Raw genomic sequence first — 18527 nt, forward strand, 5'->3', positions numbered from 1 at the left:
CTTATAATGGGGAGGTCGCAAAATTGACCTGACCTTAGGTCATCGATATCAAAATTCTGAGATATACATTTTGTACATGCTATTGCTCTTAGCAATCGCTGAAAGTTTCAAAGCGATCGGTCACTCGGTGTAGCTATGACAGACATTGAAAGTTTTTATGAGGTGAGGTCACTTCAAGTGACCTGGTGACCTGACCTTGAATGACCTTGGTCTGAAATTTTCACAACATGTGTAGAATTGATGTATGGTAAGGTGTACCAAAAACGGCGGCGCTCCGCGCCGCCGTTTTTGAGATATTCGCGAAAAACCACAGGGGGGGTGTTCAAACACCCCCCCCCCCCCAGCAGGGCGCGGGTTAAAAGTACCGCGCAAAATGACGGTGGATCCATCAAGCCTGACCGAGGAAGGGCCTGCTATAATTTGAAAGTCACCGAACCAATTAACCTGGGGAAAAGACGAGGATGTCCATTGCTTCGGTGACTCAAATTAGTGGAAGTCCATTGCTTCGGAATTTGAAAGTCACCGAATCAATTGACCTGGGGAAAAGACGAGGATGTCCATTGCTTCGGTGACTCAAATTTAGCAGTCGTTCCTCAGTCAGGCTTGATGGATCCACCGTCACTTTGCGCGGTACTTTTAAGTCAGACTGTACATATCCATGGGTCAGGTCAAATGAGGTCAACTGAGGTCAAATGACGTTTGTGCCAATAACTTGTCACATAATAAAGATACAGCTTTCAAAATGGTATCATTCTGTTCCTCTTGAAGAGCCGAGTCGAATGATATGCAATATTAAGCATGTCGACCATTCTTAAGACTTAAGTTGTACTTAAGGTGTACTTAAGTTTTTAAGTACACTTAAACAAGCAAAAAAGTATAACATTCGACGCGCCTTTACGTGCTGAGTTCACTAGTGCATGGGCAATGACAATCGTTTGGAATTCACATAGTTTGCACAATGGGTCTTAGAAACAGGTGGGAGATAGAACAGGTGGCTACGATATGCTGCGAAAAATTTACCCCTGGCACTCTCCATCTGTTCAGGAATGGGGTCGTTTTGAAAAGAAAAATAGTGATTGGGATATCGGTGCCAGTCTCAGTTATTGAAATGGCGCCAGAGAAAACCTACAAAATGCTCATGGATTGTGTCGAATTCGATGCAAGCTGTCAGCTCTCAGGGAGAAACTGATGCTGCCTGGAAGCTCGTTAAGCTAACTTAGACGCAGAAGCTGCAGGAGTTTCCTTTGCAAGAGCTTAAAAGCAGGAAACCTTTTGTCAGCCTCCGGCAGCTGTTGGAGCGACGCAAATCGGTGTGGGTACATATCTTTGGAGTTACAGCGCAGGAGTTGGTATCAAGCATTCCTTATCATTTGGCAAGGCATGCAGCTTTGTCAAGTTTACACATATCAAAACCTTAGGTTTTCGGCTGGTTCTTATGTGTTTAATTGGCCTTGGAAATGTGTCAACGAATCTTTGAGACACCCTGTAGAGTGTACACATACTGGCGAGATAGTAGCCCACGCGGTCAGACGTGGCCCGCGTAACTCGAATACGCTGGCTTTCATTCAGTTGACGCCAAACCTATCGGAAACTAAGCGGTAACCCACAGAGCACCGCATCTGTGGGAGGTGCTGAGATGAGCTCATCCTGAGATGAGCTCGTACGAAACGCTCTCACACGGAGAACACCCTAGAGAACAAAAAATACCCCAGACCTTACCCGGAACACCTCAGAGTACATACAGCACACCCTAGGCCCTAGGGCGTACACTGTACAGAATACCCCAGACCCCACCAGGAACATTCCAGAGTACATACATACGTACCACCTCAGGACACACACGGAACACTCCAGAGTCCAGGGTACACCCGGAACACTTAGGAGCACACCCGGAGCATTCCGCTGAACACCGATCGGCTGACTGGAGGGGGCGTGCTGGTCGACGTCCCGCTAGGGTCTGCTGGCCGCCGTTGTGTTTATGGTTTGAGCTTGACAAATCGGGGCCAAGGCGGTGCACTGTGGGGACTTTGCCCCTCCTAGCACGACTTTACTCCTGCGGCGGTACGCCGCAGTCAGCTGACTGCCGCGGCGCCGGGCAGCGCGGCGGAGCGCTGGGAGCCACGCGACACCCTCTGCTTTGATGTCTCGTAGTAGTTGTTTGGGCAAAATTGGGCAAAAGATAAGAGTTGATTTCAATGCAGAATTTATGGGAGAATATTTTGATATGTGTTTCCACACGTAACACCGCGTAATTCACTTTGTAAAGCTATGATTTGCCGAGTCAAATCTCCGAGACAAGTGGCATATTAACATGTTTTGTATTTCATTCAAAAATCATGCCTTTGGATTATGTTTCGAGCTTGTCATGTATAGGTATGCTCATATTGCTCATCAATGCTCATATTGCTCAGACCAGTAAAACACCTTTTGGGCGAAGAACGAGCGAGCGAGATAGTGAGCCCTGCACGTGCGGAAAGGCGAGATGGTACTTCCAACCGGCTTGTGCAAAGCACCCTTCTAACCGGTCGCTAGCGGTGTGCCAAATTTGAACGCAATCGGCCCAGCCGTTCCTGAGATATGAAAGCGGCATTCTGCACGTGCGCACGTGCAAACGGGGTCCAAACTGACTTTTGCACGGCACCCTTCTAACCGGTTCCCAACCATATACCAAATTTGAGCGCAATCGGCCCAGCCGTTCTCGAGATCTGGAAACGCTCCCTGCACGTGCGCCCGTGCAGTAGCACCCTAACCGCAATACATGGGAATGCATTGCCTGTTGGAGGCCTACCTGTGTGCCAAGTTTCAGCGAAATCGCCCCAGTAATTACCGAGTTATTGAAATGGGAACAAATTTGACACCTCTTCTTTTTGTATTTTGCACGTGCAGTGGGGGTCACTCACATAGATCAGGAGTATCCGACCTTTGGTAGAAGGGATGCAGCTACCCTACAAAAATTACTGCAAGACAATCGCCCAAGCGGCTGCTGAGATATGAGCCTCTCAAAATCACTACTTTTGCAAAACAGCTTGAACACCCTTGACTTTTCACGTGGCACGTGCCACGACGGTCACTGAGATGTGTCAAAACTAGTCAATTACGGGGTAGAAGGGATGGGGCTACGCTACCCAGCAAAAAAGACCGCAGGCCACTCGGTCCAGCCGTTGCTGAGATATAAGCCTCTCAAAAGCGTTACAGGCCGGGCCGGGCCGGGCCGGGCCGGGCCGGGCCGCTCATACTGAGATTTTTCCGTTTAAATATTGAAAAAACTTCGCTTCGCTCGCTGCGCTCGCTCGCTCGTAATTATAAAAACCAGTATAACGCCTTTTGGGCGAAGAACGAGCGAGCGAGATAGTGAGCCCTGCACGTGCGCAAGGGCGAGAGGGTACTTCCAACGGGCTTGAACAAAGCACCCTTCTAATCGGTCGCTAGCGGTGTGCCAAATTTGAACGCAATCGGCCCAGCCGTTCCTGAGATCTGGAAGCGGCATTCTGCACGTGCGCACGTGCAAGCGGGGTCCAAGCTGACTTTTGCACGGCACCCTACTAACTGGTCCCCAACCGTGTACCAAATTTGAGCGCAATCGGCCCAGCCGTTCTCGAGATCTGGGAGCGCCCCCTGCACGTGCGCACGTGCTGTAGCACCCCAACCTTAACACATGCAGCTGAATTATCTGATGGAGACCTAACTGTGTACCGAGTTTCAATTCAATCGGCCCAACCGTTGTGCCGTTATTGAGGTTGCAATTTTGGGGGTTCTTAAAAAATGTCCAACTTTACCACGCGCCACGTGCGGTGGTTGGCAAGAACGCATGGTGGCCATCACACCACAGAACTTTTACGTCCAAGTGACATTCAGTAAAGAAGACCGCTTGTCAATCGGATGTCCCGTTCCTAAGATATTAGCTTTTTAAGAGCGTCCCCACGGCCGGCCGGCCGCTCATACTCAGGATTTTCCCTTAATTCAGTATGAACTCGCTCGCTCGCTGCGCTCGCTCGCTCATAACAACCAGGATAACGCCTTTTGGGGCGACTAACGGAGCGAGCGAGAGGGTGAGCCTTGCACGTGCGAAATTTCGAGGGGGTATCTCCATGTGACTTGTGCACGGCACCCTACTAACCGGTCTCTAGCGATGTGCCAAATTTGAGCACAATCGGCCCAGCCGTTCTCGAGATCTGGAAGCGGCACCCTGCACGTGCGCATGTGCAAAATGGGTCCCAACTGACTTTTGCACTGCACCCTACTAACCGGTCCCTAACTGTGTACCAAATTTGAGCGCAATCGGTCGAGCCGTTCTCGAGATCTGGAAACGACCCCTGCACGTGCGCACGTGCAGCAGCACCCAACTCTGGCACACGGATATGCAGTGCCTAGTGGGTGCCTACCTACATGCCAACTTTCAGCGCAATCGGCCCAGTAGTTACCGAGATTTTGCAACAATTACAAAACGGACACCTCTTCGTTTTGCACGTGGCACGTGCATAAGGGGTCACCCACATGTATCGGGAATAGTCCAATACTTGGTAGAAGGAATGAAGTTACTCTACAAAAATTACCGCTTGTAAATCGGTCAAGTGGTTGCTGAGATATAAGCGTCGTAGAATCGTGACCACGGCCGGCCGGCCGCTCATACTCAGAAATTTCCGTTAATCTAAGAAAAGACTACGCTCGCTTCGCTCGCTCCGTAACCATGTCGCAGCATCGAATTGGTGCTTGATTAACCCTATTCCTGGCGGGCTCCGCCGGGACAAGAAACTGGCGGGGGGGCCGATTCGGCCCCCCCCTTCAGATCTCAAAAACTACACATCGCAGCGACAAACGGCGAACGGCGTTTGATAGGTCGTTTAAAGATCTACAACTTTTACAAAAAACATTTTCAGGTCAGGTCAATATTGAGGTCACCAGAGGTCATCAACGATAAAATGTTTTGGAATTAGTTACCTATATAACTTTTAAACTAAGAAACATAGAGACATAAAACCAATACATTTTTTTGTTGCTCTCGCCGAGGCGATGCGAAATAAGTTTGTGATGACCTTCACAGGTCAATTTAAAATTTGACCTGAGGTCAAGGTCAGGTCATTCATCAACGAGGTTGTGGGGTATGGTCATGCTGCATACCAAATGTTAGTTGAGAGGCAGCGTCTCAGTCCTTCGTGTATTCGTGTCCACTCAGCACGCGCGAGCGGCGACCCTCCAGTCCTCGACCTTTCACACGTCTGACCCCTCGGGCCGCAGCCTCGACCTTCGCCGCCGCACCGGTCGCAGCGGCGCGCCCAGTCAGAGGCATGGCGCAGAGGCGCGTCCAGCCGCGCGCCGGGAGGGGCGCTACACCCGGGCGGCGTCGGCGCACAACACCCACGCAAACGCCGCCCCACATACCTCCCCCCATAAAGGTTCGACCCACAATCCTTCCAAAAATATGTACATACAACTCAAAACAACAACAAAACCGCAACAAAAAGGACCATAATGCAACCGCAACACGAGGTCCACGACGCACCGCGACGTCAAACATCCAAGTACAGCGCACACGTTTCGCCCTGCACCGCAGTCACTACACGACAACGTCTCTCTGACCCCTTCCCCCTTCGCCATCCATCGAGCGTGTCGATACCGAGCACGTCGTTAGCTTGGCGCACTTAGCGGGCAAATGTGTCGCTTAAGGCCGTGTTACACTGCCGAATTTTGGCCACGACCCTGTCGCCGAATCACGTCGTGTAGGAAATCGGCGAACAGTTCACCGACAGAGGCGAACAGTTCGCCGACAGAGCCCGATTTGCAGAAAACGGGTGGGGACCCCCGCTAATCGTGCGCGGGCCGAAGCTGATCCATGATTCGGCGAACATCGCGAATGAATGGCGAATCTGTTGCGAATAGTCGGCGATACCTTGGCAACAAGTCGGCGCACGCAGCGACACGTCGGCGGCGACTCGGCGACTGTTTGGCGACCATGTTCGTTTATTAGAAGTTCGGCGAACGGCCACGAAATTTTCATTTTTCATGAAATTTTCGTGGCGGTCGTGACGAACCGTAAAAGTCGCGCAGTGGACACCGACTGGTCTGCGAAATGCCAAGACCGTGGTCCGTGGCAGAAAGATACCGAATCGGTCTACGACATAGGATGACTTGCATATTCGTGCACATTCGTGTACCAAAATTCGGCAGTGTAACAAGGGCTTAAGCTTCTTTTGAATCTTATCGTAGCCGAGCGCGGTGAGGTGGATGCCGTCCGGGCTGAACCACCTGCTCGCGACATCGCTCCTGACCAGATGGCGGCGCTTCACCATACAGGTCAGCGCGCGGCCCAGATACGGTAAAAACCGTAGTCCTCGTGCCAGGGCCGCCTCCCGCAGGGGGAGGTCCGCCCGGAACGCCGCAGTATCCTCGTAGCGGGCCCCGGCGTCACACCACAGCCGTGGAGTCGGACCTGCTAACAGAAGGTCGTAAGACTGGAGCTCAGCCAACACGGCGCCCACATCATCCTGACATAGACCCACAGGCGTGTCGTGGGGCCTTCCATATACATCGTTCCCCCCAAGCCACACAAAAATCCTCCCCAGGCTGAGGTTATGATCGCTAGCCGAATCCCGCCACTGCTCAACATGCTCCCGAACCCTTTTCCGCTCTTTATTCCAAGTGTTCCCCCGAATGGCCAAGTTGAGAATGTAATCCCCTGCACCCACCGCGAATTTTAGTCCCACTGCTAGGCTATCCCCTATGATCAAGTGCAGCCTTCCTTCAGGGGCTGGGTGGGGCGTCTGCCGCGTGGTGGCCGCCGCTCCTGAGCCCGGGACCGCCTCTCCTACCAACGTTACCCGGAAAGCAGGCTCCTGTAGCAGCTGTCTCAGGTCAGATGCCACCTCATCAGCTGGCCCAAAACCAGCACCCTCGTCCGCAGGTCGTGGGGACGTGTACATATTTATTATTTCTTTCAAGTCCTCGTCGTACTGTCCTTGCCCCATCGCCTCGGCCTCAGCGAGGAGCGCGTCGACAGCATCGACCTTGGGCTTTTTACCGTCGGGTTCAATCGGTGGTTCCACCATCGAACGATCGAATGGTGCCCCGTCTAGCTCTGCGCTTTTTGCTGTTGCGGTGGCTACCTTACCATCTGGAGGCGCTTTTGAAGGTCCAGATGGCGCTCGGTTCCTCTCCAAGGCCTCCACCCGTAGGAGCAGCTCGTCCACCTGGTCCTGGAGGTCGACGCAGCGATCCTCCAGACGCCTGCAGCGCTCCGTCGACGGAACGACGTCCTCTCCTCCAACTTCCACGCCTTCAGCGTTCATACCTGGCGGCATAATACAATTGATACGCATCGACAGACATGCATGGTTTCCTTCCTTAACTTACTCATAGTTAGGGTCACAGGTCACACAGCCGCCATTCACAGGGCTGGATATCTTACCGGAGGCCGGGATACTCTCCCGTATCATGTGGTGTATGTGCTCGTCGGTTGTGGTGTTTGTCCCGCAGCCGTATCACTGGGCATCTGCAAAAAGTGTATAAATGGACTACTCTTCGTGATCATGTTAGAGTCCCGAGATACGCGCTCGTCAGTCCTTTGTTTGTGTTGGTCAGGCGTAGTCTCGTAAGTGGTCTGCTGTCCGTGTTGTTCGGGTGTAACTGGTCGTTCGGCTGGATCGTCTTTCCTTCGAAGTTTCATGGGTTTCAGATGATTGTGATGAACGTTGGTCTCCTTACCACCGGGCATGCTGACCTTGTAGGTGACTCCGTCTCCTTCCGGACCGTGCCTTCTTAAAATGGTCGCAGGGCCTTTGTAATGAAGGGCCAGCTTACGTTTACCTCCGACGTGAGCCGTATGGTCCCTCACCCACACTTTTTGACCTGGCACATATTCAACCTCTCGCGCCGACTCGTTTTGTGTTTTTGTCATGTCGTTGGAGGCTTTGTTGATGTTTTCGTGAACCTTGGTGTATGCGTCTCTGAGTTGGCGCAGCCTGTTTTCGACATGTGTGTCGACCATCGACACCTCGCGCCTCTGGTTGAAAAGCTCATCGACTGGCAGGCGTGCCTCATACCCATGCACCAGGAAAAATGGGGTAAATCCGGTCACCGAGTGTTTGGACGTGTTGTATGCAAAGGTGAGGAAAGCCAAATGTTCGTCCCAATCAGATCCGCAAGGTTTGATAAATTTCGAGCACATGTCATTGAGCGTGCGGTTAAAGCGCTCCACCATGCCATCGCTCTCAGACCGATAGGGTGATGTCCGAGTTTTTTCGATTCCTAGTCGTTTGCACAGGGACTGGAAGACCGCAGACTCAAACTGGCGACCTTGATCGCTGTGAAGGCGTTCTGGCACCCCTTGCTGCAATACCATGTCCAGAAGACAGTCAGATACAGTTTCAGCTGTCTGGTTCTGCATGGGGTAGGCAAAGACGTATTTGGTAAAGTAGTCCATTGCTACTAAAGCGTACCTATTACCGCGAGGCTACATCGGCATCTCGGTGATATTTTATTATTATTTTTTTTTATAAATTTAGTCCGAACCTTTTGATGGGAAGGATTCACAAGGACAGAGCCACCGCTAAGCGAAGCTTGTTGCGGTGACCCTGCCCTCTACCCTCCGATCGCGCCATTCCAGTTCTATGGCAGAATTTAGAGTCCAAAGTTTAACGTGCGCACATAGCCGCGCACGGCCGGTCCCCTCACTGACTTCGCCTGGCTACGGCCTGCCACCATCCGCAACCATACCTGTCAGGAGGCCCATAAATGTCAAGCGCCCGTCGCGCTTCGAACCCGGACTGTTGTAACCGGGAACGCGTGCTCTCACCACGCGGAGTCCAACGCTCTACCAACTGAGCTACGGGACCGGCTGATATCGATAGCCACTCTTTCAAATGACCTCGAATAGGATTCGGTTCGGAGAGTTGCTTGCATCTGTGGTGCTGGGCGACTGCGTCGTTGACAGGTCTCGCAAGTTTCGCAGTAGCGGGCGGTGTCCCCGCTCATCCCCAGCCAGAAAAACCTGGTTGCTGCTCTCTCGAGAGTTCTGTCGGTTCCCAGATGACCGGCAGCCACATCGTCATGTAGCATGTTCAGGACTGTTTCATGATAGGTTTTTGGAAGAACAATGACCGAGTTGTCGCTGTCGCCATGTCGCCTTAGTTTTAGAACTCCATGTTCGACCGTGAGCTGGTCGAATAATCGAGCCATGCTACGCAGTGAGCTGTTCTTTTTCCTTAGTTCTTTTTTTGAGGGAAGCCTCTTGGCTACCAACCAGTTCCTGACCTCAGCCAGTAAGGGGTCGAGCTCCTGCTCGAATCGCAGCTTTTCGAGGGGGGATGTCTTCTCGACCGCCCTGGTGGTCTGCTGCGAGAAGCTCTTTAGCCTCCGTCTCGGCTGTGGAGTCAGTGACGTCAGCGATAGGTCTCGACAGAGCATCAGTATTTCCATTGTCGCAGCCTTTTCGGTACTCAACGACGAAATCGTATGTGGTGAGTTCGATTGCCCATCTGCCACGTCGTCCCGTGGCGTCTCCGTCGACATTGATCGAGCGGGGAATGTTCTTGAGCGGTTTGTGGTCCGTCATCACCGTGAACGTTGTGGCAGCCAAATATGGGCGATAATGTCCATGGGTGAAACTTTGACATCACCATTGGGGTCTCAACCGTCCAAGGGGGCCTCCATTTAGTGGGGGCCTCCAAGCAATTAGGGGCCTCCAATTGCGGAAGCGGTAATTTACGAACCACACCAGGGCCTCCTCTAAGAAATTTTCATTGGGGGACCAGAGGCTCAGAAGCCAAACCTAGGGTACCCCCAAATCCAGTTTTCGCATCGGATTTAGGCCACTTATTTTTCGTCACAGCTCTGATGCCATGATTTTTTTAAAAATATTGATAAAGAAATGGTAGGTCACCTGACCCTACTGGTGGATCCAGGCCAGCAGGGTGACATTTTATGTAAATATCCCCCGCGGCGTCCGAAATCGACGAAAATTTCTGGCTTTTTCACTTTTGACAATAAAACACAATGCCTCTATTATAGAAAAAAAAATAACGGCACAGCATTGCGCAAGGAATCTAGCCGACCCCAGAAAGTGTGAGGGTTAACCTTCGCCCGCACCTGGGAGGAGGGTTGCCACCCCAAGTTAGTTTTTCTGCTCTACACTTAACATTTTTAAAGCTAGAAACCTGATTTTGTGTAGAGCTGCTTTTCTATCTTTTCTCAGCGTCCATGGAAAATTTCAAGTTTCTGTGGCTTTTGGGTTTGGAGACATGACCTTGTTCTTCATGTCATGTCCTAAATGACGAATACCCAATATCTTGCGTTGGCTATGGGCCTTGTGAGTTGTGAGCTTTTGACACCCTGATTTCGGCTTTTTTTTGCCAGTCTTACCTCCCACCTATCATTGAACATGTTGTTCTGCGATGTATAGATGTCAGGGTCAGGGTCAAGGTCAACCTAGGTCATCTAAAATTATTGCGCTTTAGGCAAGCTGAAGTTACTTTTCGTGAAGTTTCTTTGACTGTATGTTTAGTAAAAGCTTCTCAGTTCATGATCTAGTGTAAGAGGGACACACAAACTGATCTGTGCACACATCAGTCCATACACAGACATACACAGACATACAAACACATATCATTGACCTTGACCTAACTTGACGTGAAATGACCACAGCCAGCAAATTAGTCGGATAGTGTGACAAGGAGCTGTTCTAGCTGGCTTGGCACTAATACGGCAGCGTCATCGGTATATGATGGGTCGGCCCGCTGCTTGTGAAGGTATCTTATTCGACATCACCACAATTTTTTCTTACAACATTTTAAGCTTCGCGGTCAAGAGCGACAGATCCTTTGGGAAGAGACGAATCCAATGATACCAATTTTACCTCATCAGGTCAGTCATTGACTTCCCAGGTCAGGTCAAACTAAAGAATGTTGCTGTTTGGGGTCACCGTTGCCCGTTGGAATATCACGTGCGTGCTCATCATATACCGATGACGGTGCCGTATTGTGGTGCTAAGCCAGCTAGAACCTCTTTGTCACACTATCCGGCTAGGTTTTTGCTGGCTGTGGCCATTTCAGGTCAAGTTAGGTCAAGGTCAATGACATGTGTTTGTATGTCTGTGTGTGTCTGTGTGTAACTGAGATGTGCACCGATTGTGAATGTGTCCATATTACATGAGATCATGAACTGAGAAGCTTCTACCAAAAATACAGTCAAAGAAACTTCACGAAAGTAAATTCAGCTTGCCTAAAACGCAATATTTTTAGACGACCTAGGTTGACCTTGACCCTGACCCTGGCATCTCTACATCATTGAACAACATGTTCCATGATAGGTGGGAGGTAAGACTGGCAAAAAAGGCCGAAATCAAGGTGTCAAAAGCTCACTAGACCCATAGCCAACGCAAGATATTATAAATTTGTCATTTGGGTTATGACATTACCTGAAGAATAAGGTCATATCTCCGAAACCAAAAACCACAGAAACTTGACATTTCAGTGGACGCTAAGAAAGGATAGAGCAGCAGCTATACGAAACATCCGACTTATAGCAATCAAAATGTTTAGTGCAGAGCAGAAAAACTACCTAGGGGGGTGGGGGTGGCAACCACTGCCCCCCCCCCATGTGCGGGCGAGGATTAAATAATTTGAATATCAGGAAAATAATTTTTTTTTTCAAACAGGCATTCCAACAGAGTCCCGCTTTTTTATAGGTGACCTCCGATTTGTGTTGCATCTAAGTTGCTCAGGGGGCCTCTTATTTGTAATTGTAGGTACAGTACAGAGAGCCTCCTACTTCGACTACTTGCACAGAAAGCCTCATAGTGTAGGTACGGCCCTCCAGCAAAAGAGTGGTTGGTTAGCCTATGTGCTTTGGGTGCAATAACTTTGAATGACAGAGACACTCCTGTAAAATGGCTCAACAGAAATGAGAAGAGGGCTCATGCACACACTTCGGCAATGGTTTTCAACAGCCATTAGACGTATTCATCAATGCTGATCGATTATTGTGATGATGGCAACCAACCACTTAATACCTGGAGGGCCGTACATACAGCTAAGCTTCTACAGGTCGAGCGCCGGTCTCTTGTACGTACAGAGAGCCTCCTACTGTTACAGAGGGCCTCCTGTTTGTCTAGGGGGCCTCCTATTGGTTAATGGCGCCTCCTATTTGTCCAAGCGGCCTCCTATTCGTCTAGGGGGCCTCCTATTTGTCCAGGAGGCCTCCTGTTTCTCGAGAAGGTCCCCTATTTATCCAGGGGGCTTCTATTTTCCAGGGGGCTGCCTATTTATCCAAGGGTCCTCCTATTTGTCCAGGGGTCTCCTATTTATCCAGGGGTCTTTTATTCGACCAGGGGTCTCATATTTGTGCAGGGGCCTCCTATTTGTCCAGGGGTCTCCTACTTGTCCCGGGGCCTCCTTTTTTGAAGGGACTCCTTTTTGTTAAGGGAGCCTTCTATTTGTCCAGGGGGCCTCCTATTCGTACAGAGGGCCTCTAGCTCCTACTTGTCCATGGAGCCTCCTATTTGTTCAAGAGGTCCCCTATTTGTCCAGGGGCCTCCTATTTGTCCAAGGGGCCTGCTTTTTTTCTAGAGGGCCTCCTATTTGCCCAAGAGGCCTCCTATTTGTCCAGCGGGCCTCCTACGTGTTCAGGGGGCCTCCTATTTGTCCAGGGGCCTCCTATTGGTTAAAGTAGCCTCTTATTTTCCAAGCGGCCTTCTATTTATCCAGAGGGCTCCTATTTTTAGGGGGCCTCCTCTTTATCCAGGGGACCTCCTTGTTCAGGGGGCCTCCTAATTGTCCAGGGGGCCCCCGTTTGTGAAAGGGGCCTTCTATTCGTCCAGAGGGCCTCCTATTTGTCCAGGGGCCTCCTAATTGTCCAGGGGGCCTCCTTTTGTGAAAGGGGCCTCCAATTTGTCCAGGGGGCTCCTAATTGTCCAGAAGGCCTCCTTTTGTGAAAGGTGCCTACTGTTTGTCTAGGTCTAGGACCTCTTATTTGTCCAGGGGGCCTCCTATTTTTGCAGGGGGCCTCCTATTTGTACAGAGGGCCTCCTACTTGTCCATGGGGCCTCCTATTTGTTCAGGGGGCTTCTTTTTTGTACAGAGGGCCTCCTATTTGTCCATGGGGCCTACTATTTGTCTAGGGGCCTCTTATTTGTCTAGGGGCCTCTTATTTGTCTAGGGCCCCCGATTTGTCCAGGAGGCCTCCTGCTTGTCCAGAGAGCCTCCTATTTCTCCAGGGGGCCTCCTGTTTTTCGGGGGGCCTCCTACTTGTTCAGGGGGCCTCCTACTTGTTCAGGGGGCCTCCTACTTGTTCAGGGGGCCTCCTATTTGTCCAACAGGGCCTCCGATTTATCCAAGGGGCCTCCTATTTATACAGAGAACCTTCTATATGAACATCGGACCTCCGTTTGCAAAGTAGCTGGTGCGTCTAGGGGGGCGGGGCCTCCACTATTGGGGTCCCAAAATGACAATTGGGGTCCCAAATGTTCGCATTGGGGTCCCACATGGGACCTCGAAAGTATACAAAGTTACACCCATGGCCACGGTCTTGGCATTTCGCAGACCAGTCGGTGTCCACTGCGCGACTTTTACGGTTCGTCACGACCGCCACGAAAATTTCATGAAAAATGAAAATTTCGTGGCCGTTCGCCGAACTTCTAATAAACGAACATGGTCGCCAAACAGTCGCCGAGTCGCCGCCGACGTGTCGCTGCGTGCGCCGACTTGTTGCCAAGGTATCGCCGACTATTCGCAACAGATTCGCCATTCATTCGCGATGTTCGCCGAATCATGGATCAGCTTCGGCCCGCGCACGATTAGCGGGGGTCCCCACCCGTTTTCTGCAAATCGGGCTCTGTCGGCGAACTGTTCGCCTCTGTCGGTGAACTGTTCGCCGATTTCCTACACGACGTGATTCGGCGACAGGGTCGTGGCCAAAATTCGGCAGTGTAACACGGCCTTAAGCGACACATTTGCCCGCTAAGTGCGCCAAGCTAACGACGTGCTCGGTATCGACACGCTCGATGGATGGCGAAGGGGGAAGGGGACAGAGAGACGTTGTCGTGTAGTGACTGCGGTGCAGGGCGAAACGTTTGCGCTGTACTTGGATGTTTGACGTCGCGGTGCGTCGTGGACCTCGTGTTGCGGTTGCATTATGGTCCTTTTTGTTGCGGTTTTGTTGTTGTTTTGATCACCCTCTCATCGCCGTTGATGGTCTCCGTCAACACCGCTCCGACTGCAGTATTGGAGGCGTCGGTTGCAACCTTGAACTCGCCCTTGCAGGTTGGCAGGGTGAGGATTGGCGCCGACGTCAGCTTCGTTTTAGTGCTTTCAAAGCTTTCCACCAGCTCTTCAGTCCATTCTACAGTACCCTTCTTCTCAGCAGCTTCTCTGATGGGTCGCACGAGGTCAGAATAGTTGGGCACGAATCGCGAGTAGTATCCTGCGAACCCTAGAAAACTCTTCAGCTCTTCGGCTTTCTGTGGTCGAGGCCAGTGACGCACCTTCTCTATGTTTGCTGGGTCTGGCTCCACACCGCTCTTCCCCACCTTGTGTCCGAGGAATACTACCTCGTCGCGGGCTAGACAGCACTTCCTTGGCTTTAGTTTCATCCCTGCTGTCCTGATCCTTTGGAAGACCTCCTCTAGGTTCTTTAGATGATCGTCTTGATCCTTTCCGAAGACAATAATGTCGTCTATGTACACCAGGCAGCTTTTTGAGTCCATTCCAGCCAGCACTAGTTCCATCAGTCGTTGGAACGTGGCTCCAGCGTTCTTGAGGCCGAAAGGCATGGGCCGGAAGTGGTGCAGGCCTTTTCCCGTGCTGAAAGCGGTTTTCTCTCGGTCTTTTTCAGCGACATCAACCTGCCAGTAGCCTGAGGCCATGTCGAGGGTGGAGAACAGGCTTGCCCCCGCGAGGCTGTCGAGGCTGTCATCCACCCTCGGGAGAGGGACTGGCAGACTTTGGGTGACAGAGTTCACTGCTCGAAGATCGACGCAGAATCTGAAACTGCCGTCTTTTTTCTTGGCCAGAACGATGGGTGAGCACCAAGGGCTGGAACTCTCCTCGATTATTCCCTCTTTCAACATTTTTTCTTTTTGTCTTTCCACCTTTTCTCTTAGTTTCATTGGGATCCGTCGTGGCCTTTGTCGGATCGGAGCCGCGCCTCCAGTTTCGATGTGATGTTGTAGAAGCTTTGTTTTTCCAATGTCGGACTCTCCCGTGCTGAAGATATCTTGGTATCGTGACACAAGTTGTGTTAGCGAGGTCTTGCCACTCTCTGAAAGGGCAGTAGATTCGAGTTTGAGCTCGCTTAAGAGATCATCGAGCGTCCCTGCACTGAGTTCAGCTGAAGCCGCTGAAGAGCTCGGGACGTCGTACATACCCTTGCCATTTTCTTGAATGGAGTACAGTGTACCGATTTCTGTGCCTGGAGGGATCGTTACTGCCTTGCCTCCGATGTTGGCGACCTGAACCGGCACGGTTGCCTCGCTCGTCACTTCTGCAACTAAACGAGGGACCCTCCACTCTTGGCTGCTCTCAACTGAGTGAGGTTCTAGAACACCCTCCCAAGTGGCTTCTTTAGTGATTTTAACGCCTCCATCTGGGATCTCGACCTCGGCCTGAACGAGGGTCTGAGACCTAGCGGGGATGGTGACTGAGGCACAAGTGACCATCCTTGCTCGTAGCGGTCGTAACTCAGAATATGTTGGTAAAGGAATCTCGACGTTCCCCACTCTGAAAACCCCTGCCCTGTCATCTAGCACTGTTTTGTGCTGGCAGCAGAAGTCTCGGCCGAGAACGACCTAGTAGATCAAGCCAGAGTATATTGAGTGAAGGGTAGGACGAACTTTGGTGGGAATTTCTAGTATAACTACTAGAAAACCTACTATATGTGGTCGGGACTAGCGAAAAGTTAGTTCAAACTAGAATATGGTAGCGCTTATGGTTGGCAGTCGTGACGCGCACGCGACATGCATTTCTTAAATTTCTTAAATAACAGGTTTTAGGGGCCGATTAGTGCGCAGATACATTCAATTAGCTATCAATAATTGATTACGCAAACATTCAAGATTCTACATCATTCAATTCTAGCCGAAATCACACGGCACTCCCAGGATTCGAACTCACGACCCTCGGATCCGTAGCCCGATACGCTACCGACTGCGCTACCGAGGACCGCGCGCCGACGATCGGAGAGGCGGATCGCGGGTGCTGGCGTGCAGAGAAATCTTTACCCTGTACGCCGTAGAAGATCGGCTGGGTTTCGTGAAAAATGATAGAGGAATTGTCGAAAGAAATTTCATTGATCTATCATTTGAGACTAAGAACCATTGATTCCTCCAAAGGTTGACCGAGATATCGCTCGCCGAAAACAGGCCATTTAACATGTAAATCCTATGGGCTGGTAGGAAATGTACGCCGTGGAGCAGCAGTGCTACCAACTAACTTCGGCGGGGGCCGGATCAAGCCTGGAATGACCAACATAGGCTGGATGAACTGCGAGGTTTGTATCGAGAACGACACTTCTGCTTGTGTGTTGACCTGTATTTTCTGCCCGTTTGCCTGCGTTATTGTTCCAAAATTTCCTTTGTGGGACGCTCCTTTCTGTACAGCCGCTCGGGCGAATTCTTGTCCAATCATTGAGGCATCGGCTCCGGAATCAACGAGGGCCCATACACTGCGTCCTTCGACTTCGATTTTGATCGCTGAAGCGCGTTTGGGGCTTGCTTCTTGTTCATATCCGACTGGTGCTTGCCCTTCAGCACCAGTCATTGACCGTTTCCCTGCTGCGTGCCCTGGTGCGGTCCGGCTGGGTACTGTGGACTCCTGCCACCGTTTTGTCTCCAACAGTCGGCCGCCCAGTGTCCTTGTCTCCCGCAATTCAAACAGCTCACGTGTCCCATGTTTTGTGGGGCGCTCGACAAACCGAGGCCACCCGCCGAAACCGGCGTTCTCCAGCATTCGGCTACCGAATGCCCACGTCTCCCGCATCCAAAACACTGTAGGCTCTTAGGTGCGTTGGGTGCCGTCCCTCGGTTCCCGGCTGTCGCCCCCGGGGGCCTAACTTGCCCTGGCTGGCGTCTGTTCAAAAGCTGCGGACAATTGCGCTTGAAATGGTTGGTATCGCCACACTGGAAACAGCCACGCTGATTGCTGCTGATCGCGTTTGGTGTTCCGTTTGTGCCTCGTTTTATTTGAGCCTTTACCTCCCTTTATTCGTCTTTTAACTCACCAATCATCGCCAGAACCTCTGTTGTGTCCGTGCGGTCGCCTCCTGTGTTCCGTGGGCTTTCGCTGGCTGTAGTGTGGCTGGAGGGCATGACCGTCTGCGTGTCCTGACCACCTAACGTGCGCATAACAGACAAGGTGTTTTCTTTTTCTTGGACTTTTTGGGCTACACGAATGGCTTGCTGTAGAGACAGCACAGCGTCATCGTTGTGCATGTAACGGAAGTTGGCACAGATTCAGCACAGATTCAGCACAGCACAGATTCGGTAGGGGGAAAAAAGGCCCCGGTAGAGGGAAACCTTTATGACCCGTTTTCCCCTAGAAATGACGTCACAAAGAGGTAAAAATGGGTATCAATCGCGAAAGCTCTCGTTTACCCAGACACAGTCCTGCAGGAAAATTCCACTTTTTCCCCATAGGAAAGTTTGTACGGGAAAATCAAAATTTTGGGTCAATGGGGGGTCCCCCCCGATTTCGTTCAAAATCGGCACACAGGTGCCCCACCACCAGCCGAGAAACTTTCCCCAAAACGGTCCCGTTGCATTGACGTTTAAGGCCCGTAAAGCCCCCTAGACTCGTAAAATATCCGTAAAATCGCCTTTGTACGGACAAAAAAGTGGTGCTATGGTAAAAATGGGTATCAATCGAAAGCTCTCGTTTACCCAGACACAGTCCTGCAGGAAAATTCCACTTTTTCCCCATAGGAAAGTTTGTACGGGAAAATCAAAATTTTGGGTGAATGGGGGGTCCCCCCCGATTTCGTTCAAAATCGGCACACAGGTGCCCCACCACCAGCCGAGAAACTTTCCCCAAAACGGTCCCCGTTGCATTGACGTTTAAGGCCCGTAAAGCCCCCTAGACTCGTAAAATATCCGTAAAATCGCCTTTGTACGGACAAAAAAGTGGTGCTATGGTAAAAATGGGTATCAATCGAAAGCTCTCGTTTACCCAGACACAGTCCTGCAGGAAAATTCCACTTTTTCCCCATAGGAAAGTTTGTACGGGAAAATCAAAATTTTGGGTCAATGGGGGGTCCCCCCGATTTCGTTCAAAATCGGCACACAGGTGCCCCACCACCAGCCGAGAAACTTTCCCCAAAACGGTCCCCGTTGCATTGACGTTTAAGGCCCGTAAAGCCCCCTAGACTCGTAAAATATCCGTAAAATCGCCTTTGTACGGACAAAAAAGTGGTGCTATGTTAAAAATGGGTATCAATCGAAAGCTCTCGTTTACCCAGACACAGTCCTGCAGGAAAATTCCACTTTTTCCCCATGGGAAAGTTTGTACGGGAAAATCAAAATTTTGGGTCAATGGGGGGTCCCCCCCGAT

At 51.2% G+C, this 18527-nt stretch overlaps 1 protein-coding gene across 1 annotated transcript in view; it reads right to left on the reverse strand.

The window, feature by feature from the left end:
- LOC122366463 overlaps positions 1-18527 on the reverse strand; it is a 65617-nt gene that overhangs the window by 42686 nt on the left and 4404 nt on the right. Inside the window, exon 2 of the mRNA XM_043338757.1 lies at positions 6227-7285. Coding sequence (XP_043194692.1) covers positions 6227-7283 — 1057 coding nt within the window. The 5' untranslated portion in view covers positions 7284-7285. The remainder of the gene's footprint in view (positions 1-6226; positions 7286-18527) is intronic.

The sequence above is a fragment of the Amphibalanus amphitrite genome, unplaced genomic scaffold, assembly GCF_019059575.1.
Source record: "Amphibalanus amphitrite isolate SeventyFive unplaced genomic scaffold, NRLGWU_Aamphi_draft 000808F_arrow, whole genome shotgun sequence".
NCBI lineage: Eukaryota > Metazoa > Arthropoda > Thecostraca > Balanomorpha > Balanidae > Amphibalanus > Amphibalanus amphitrite.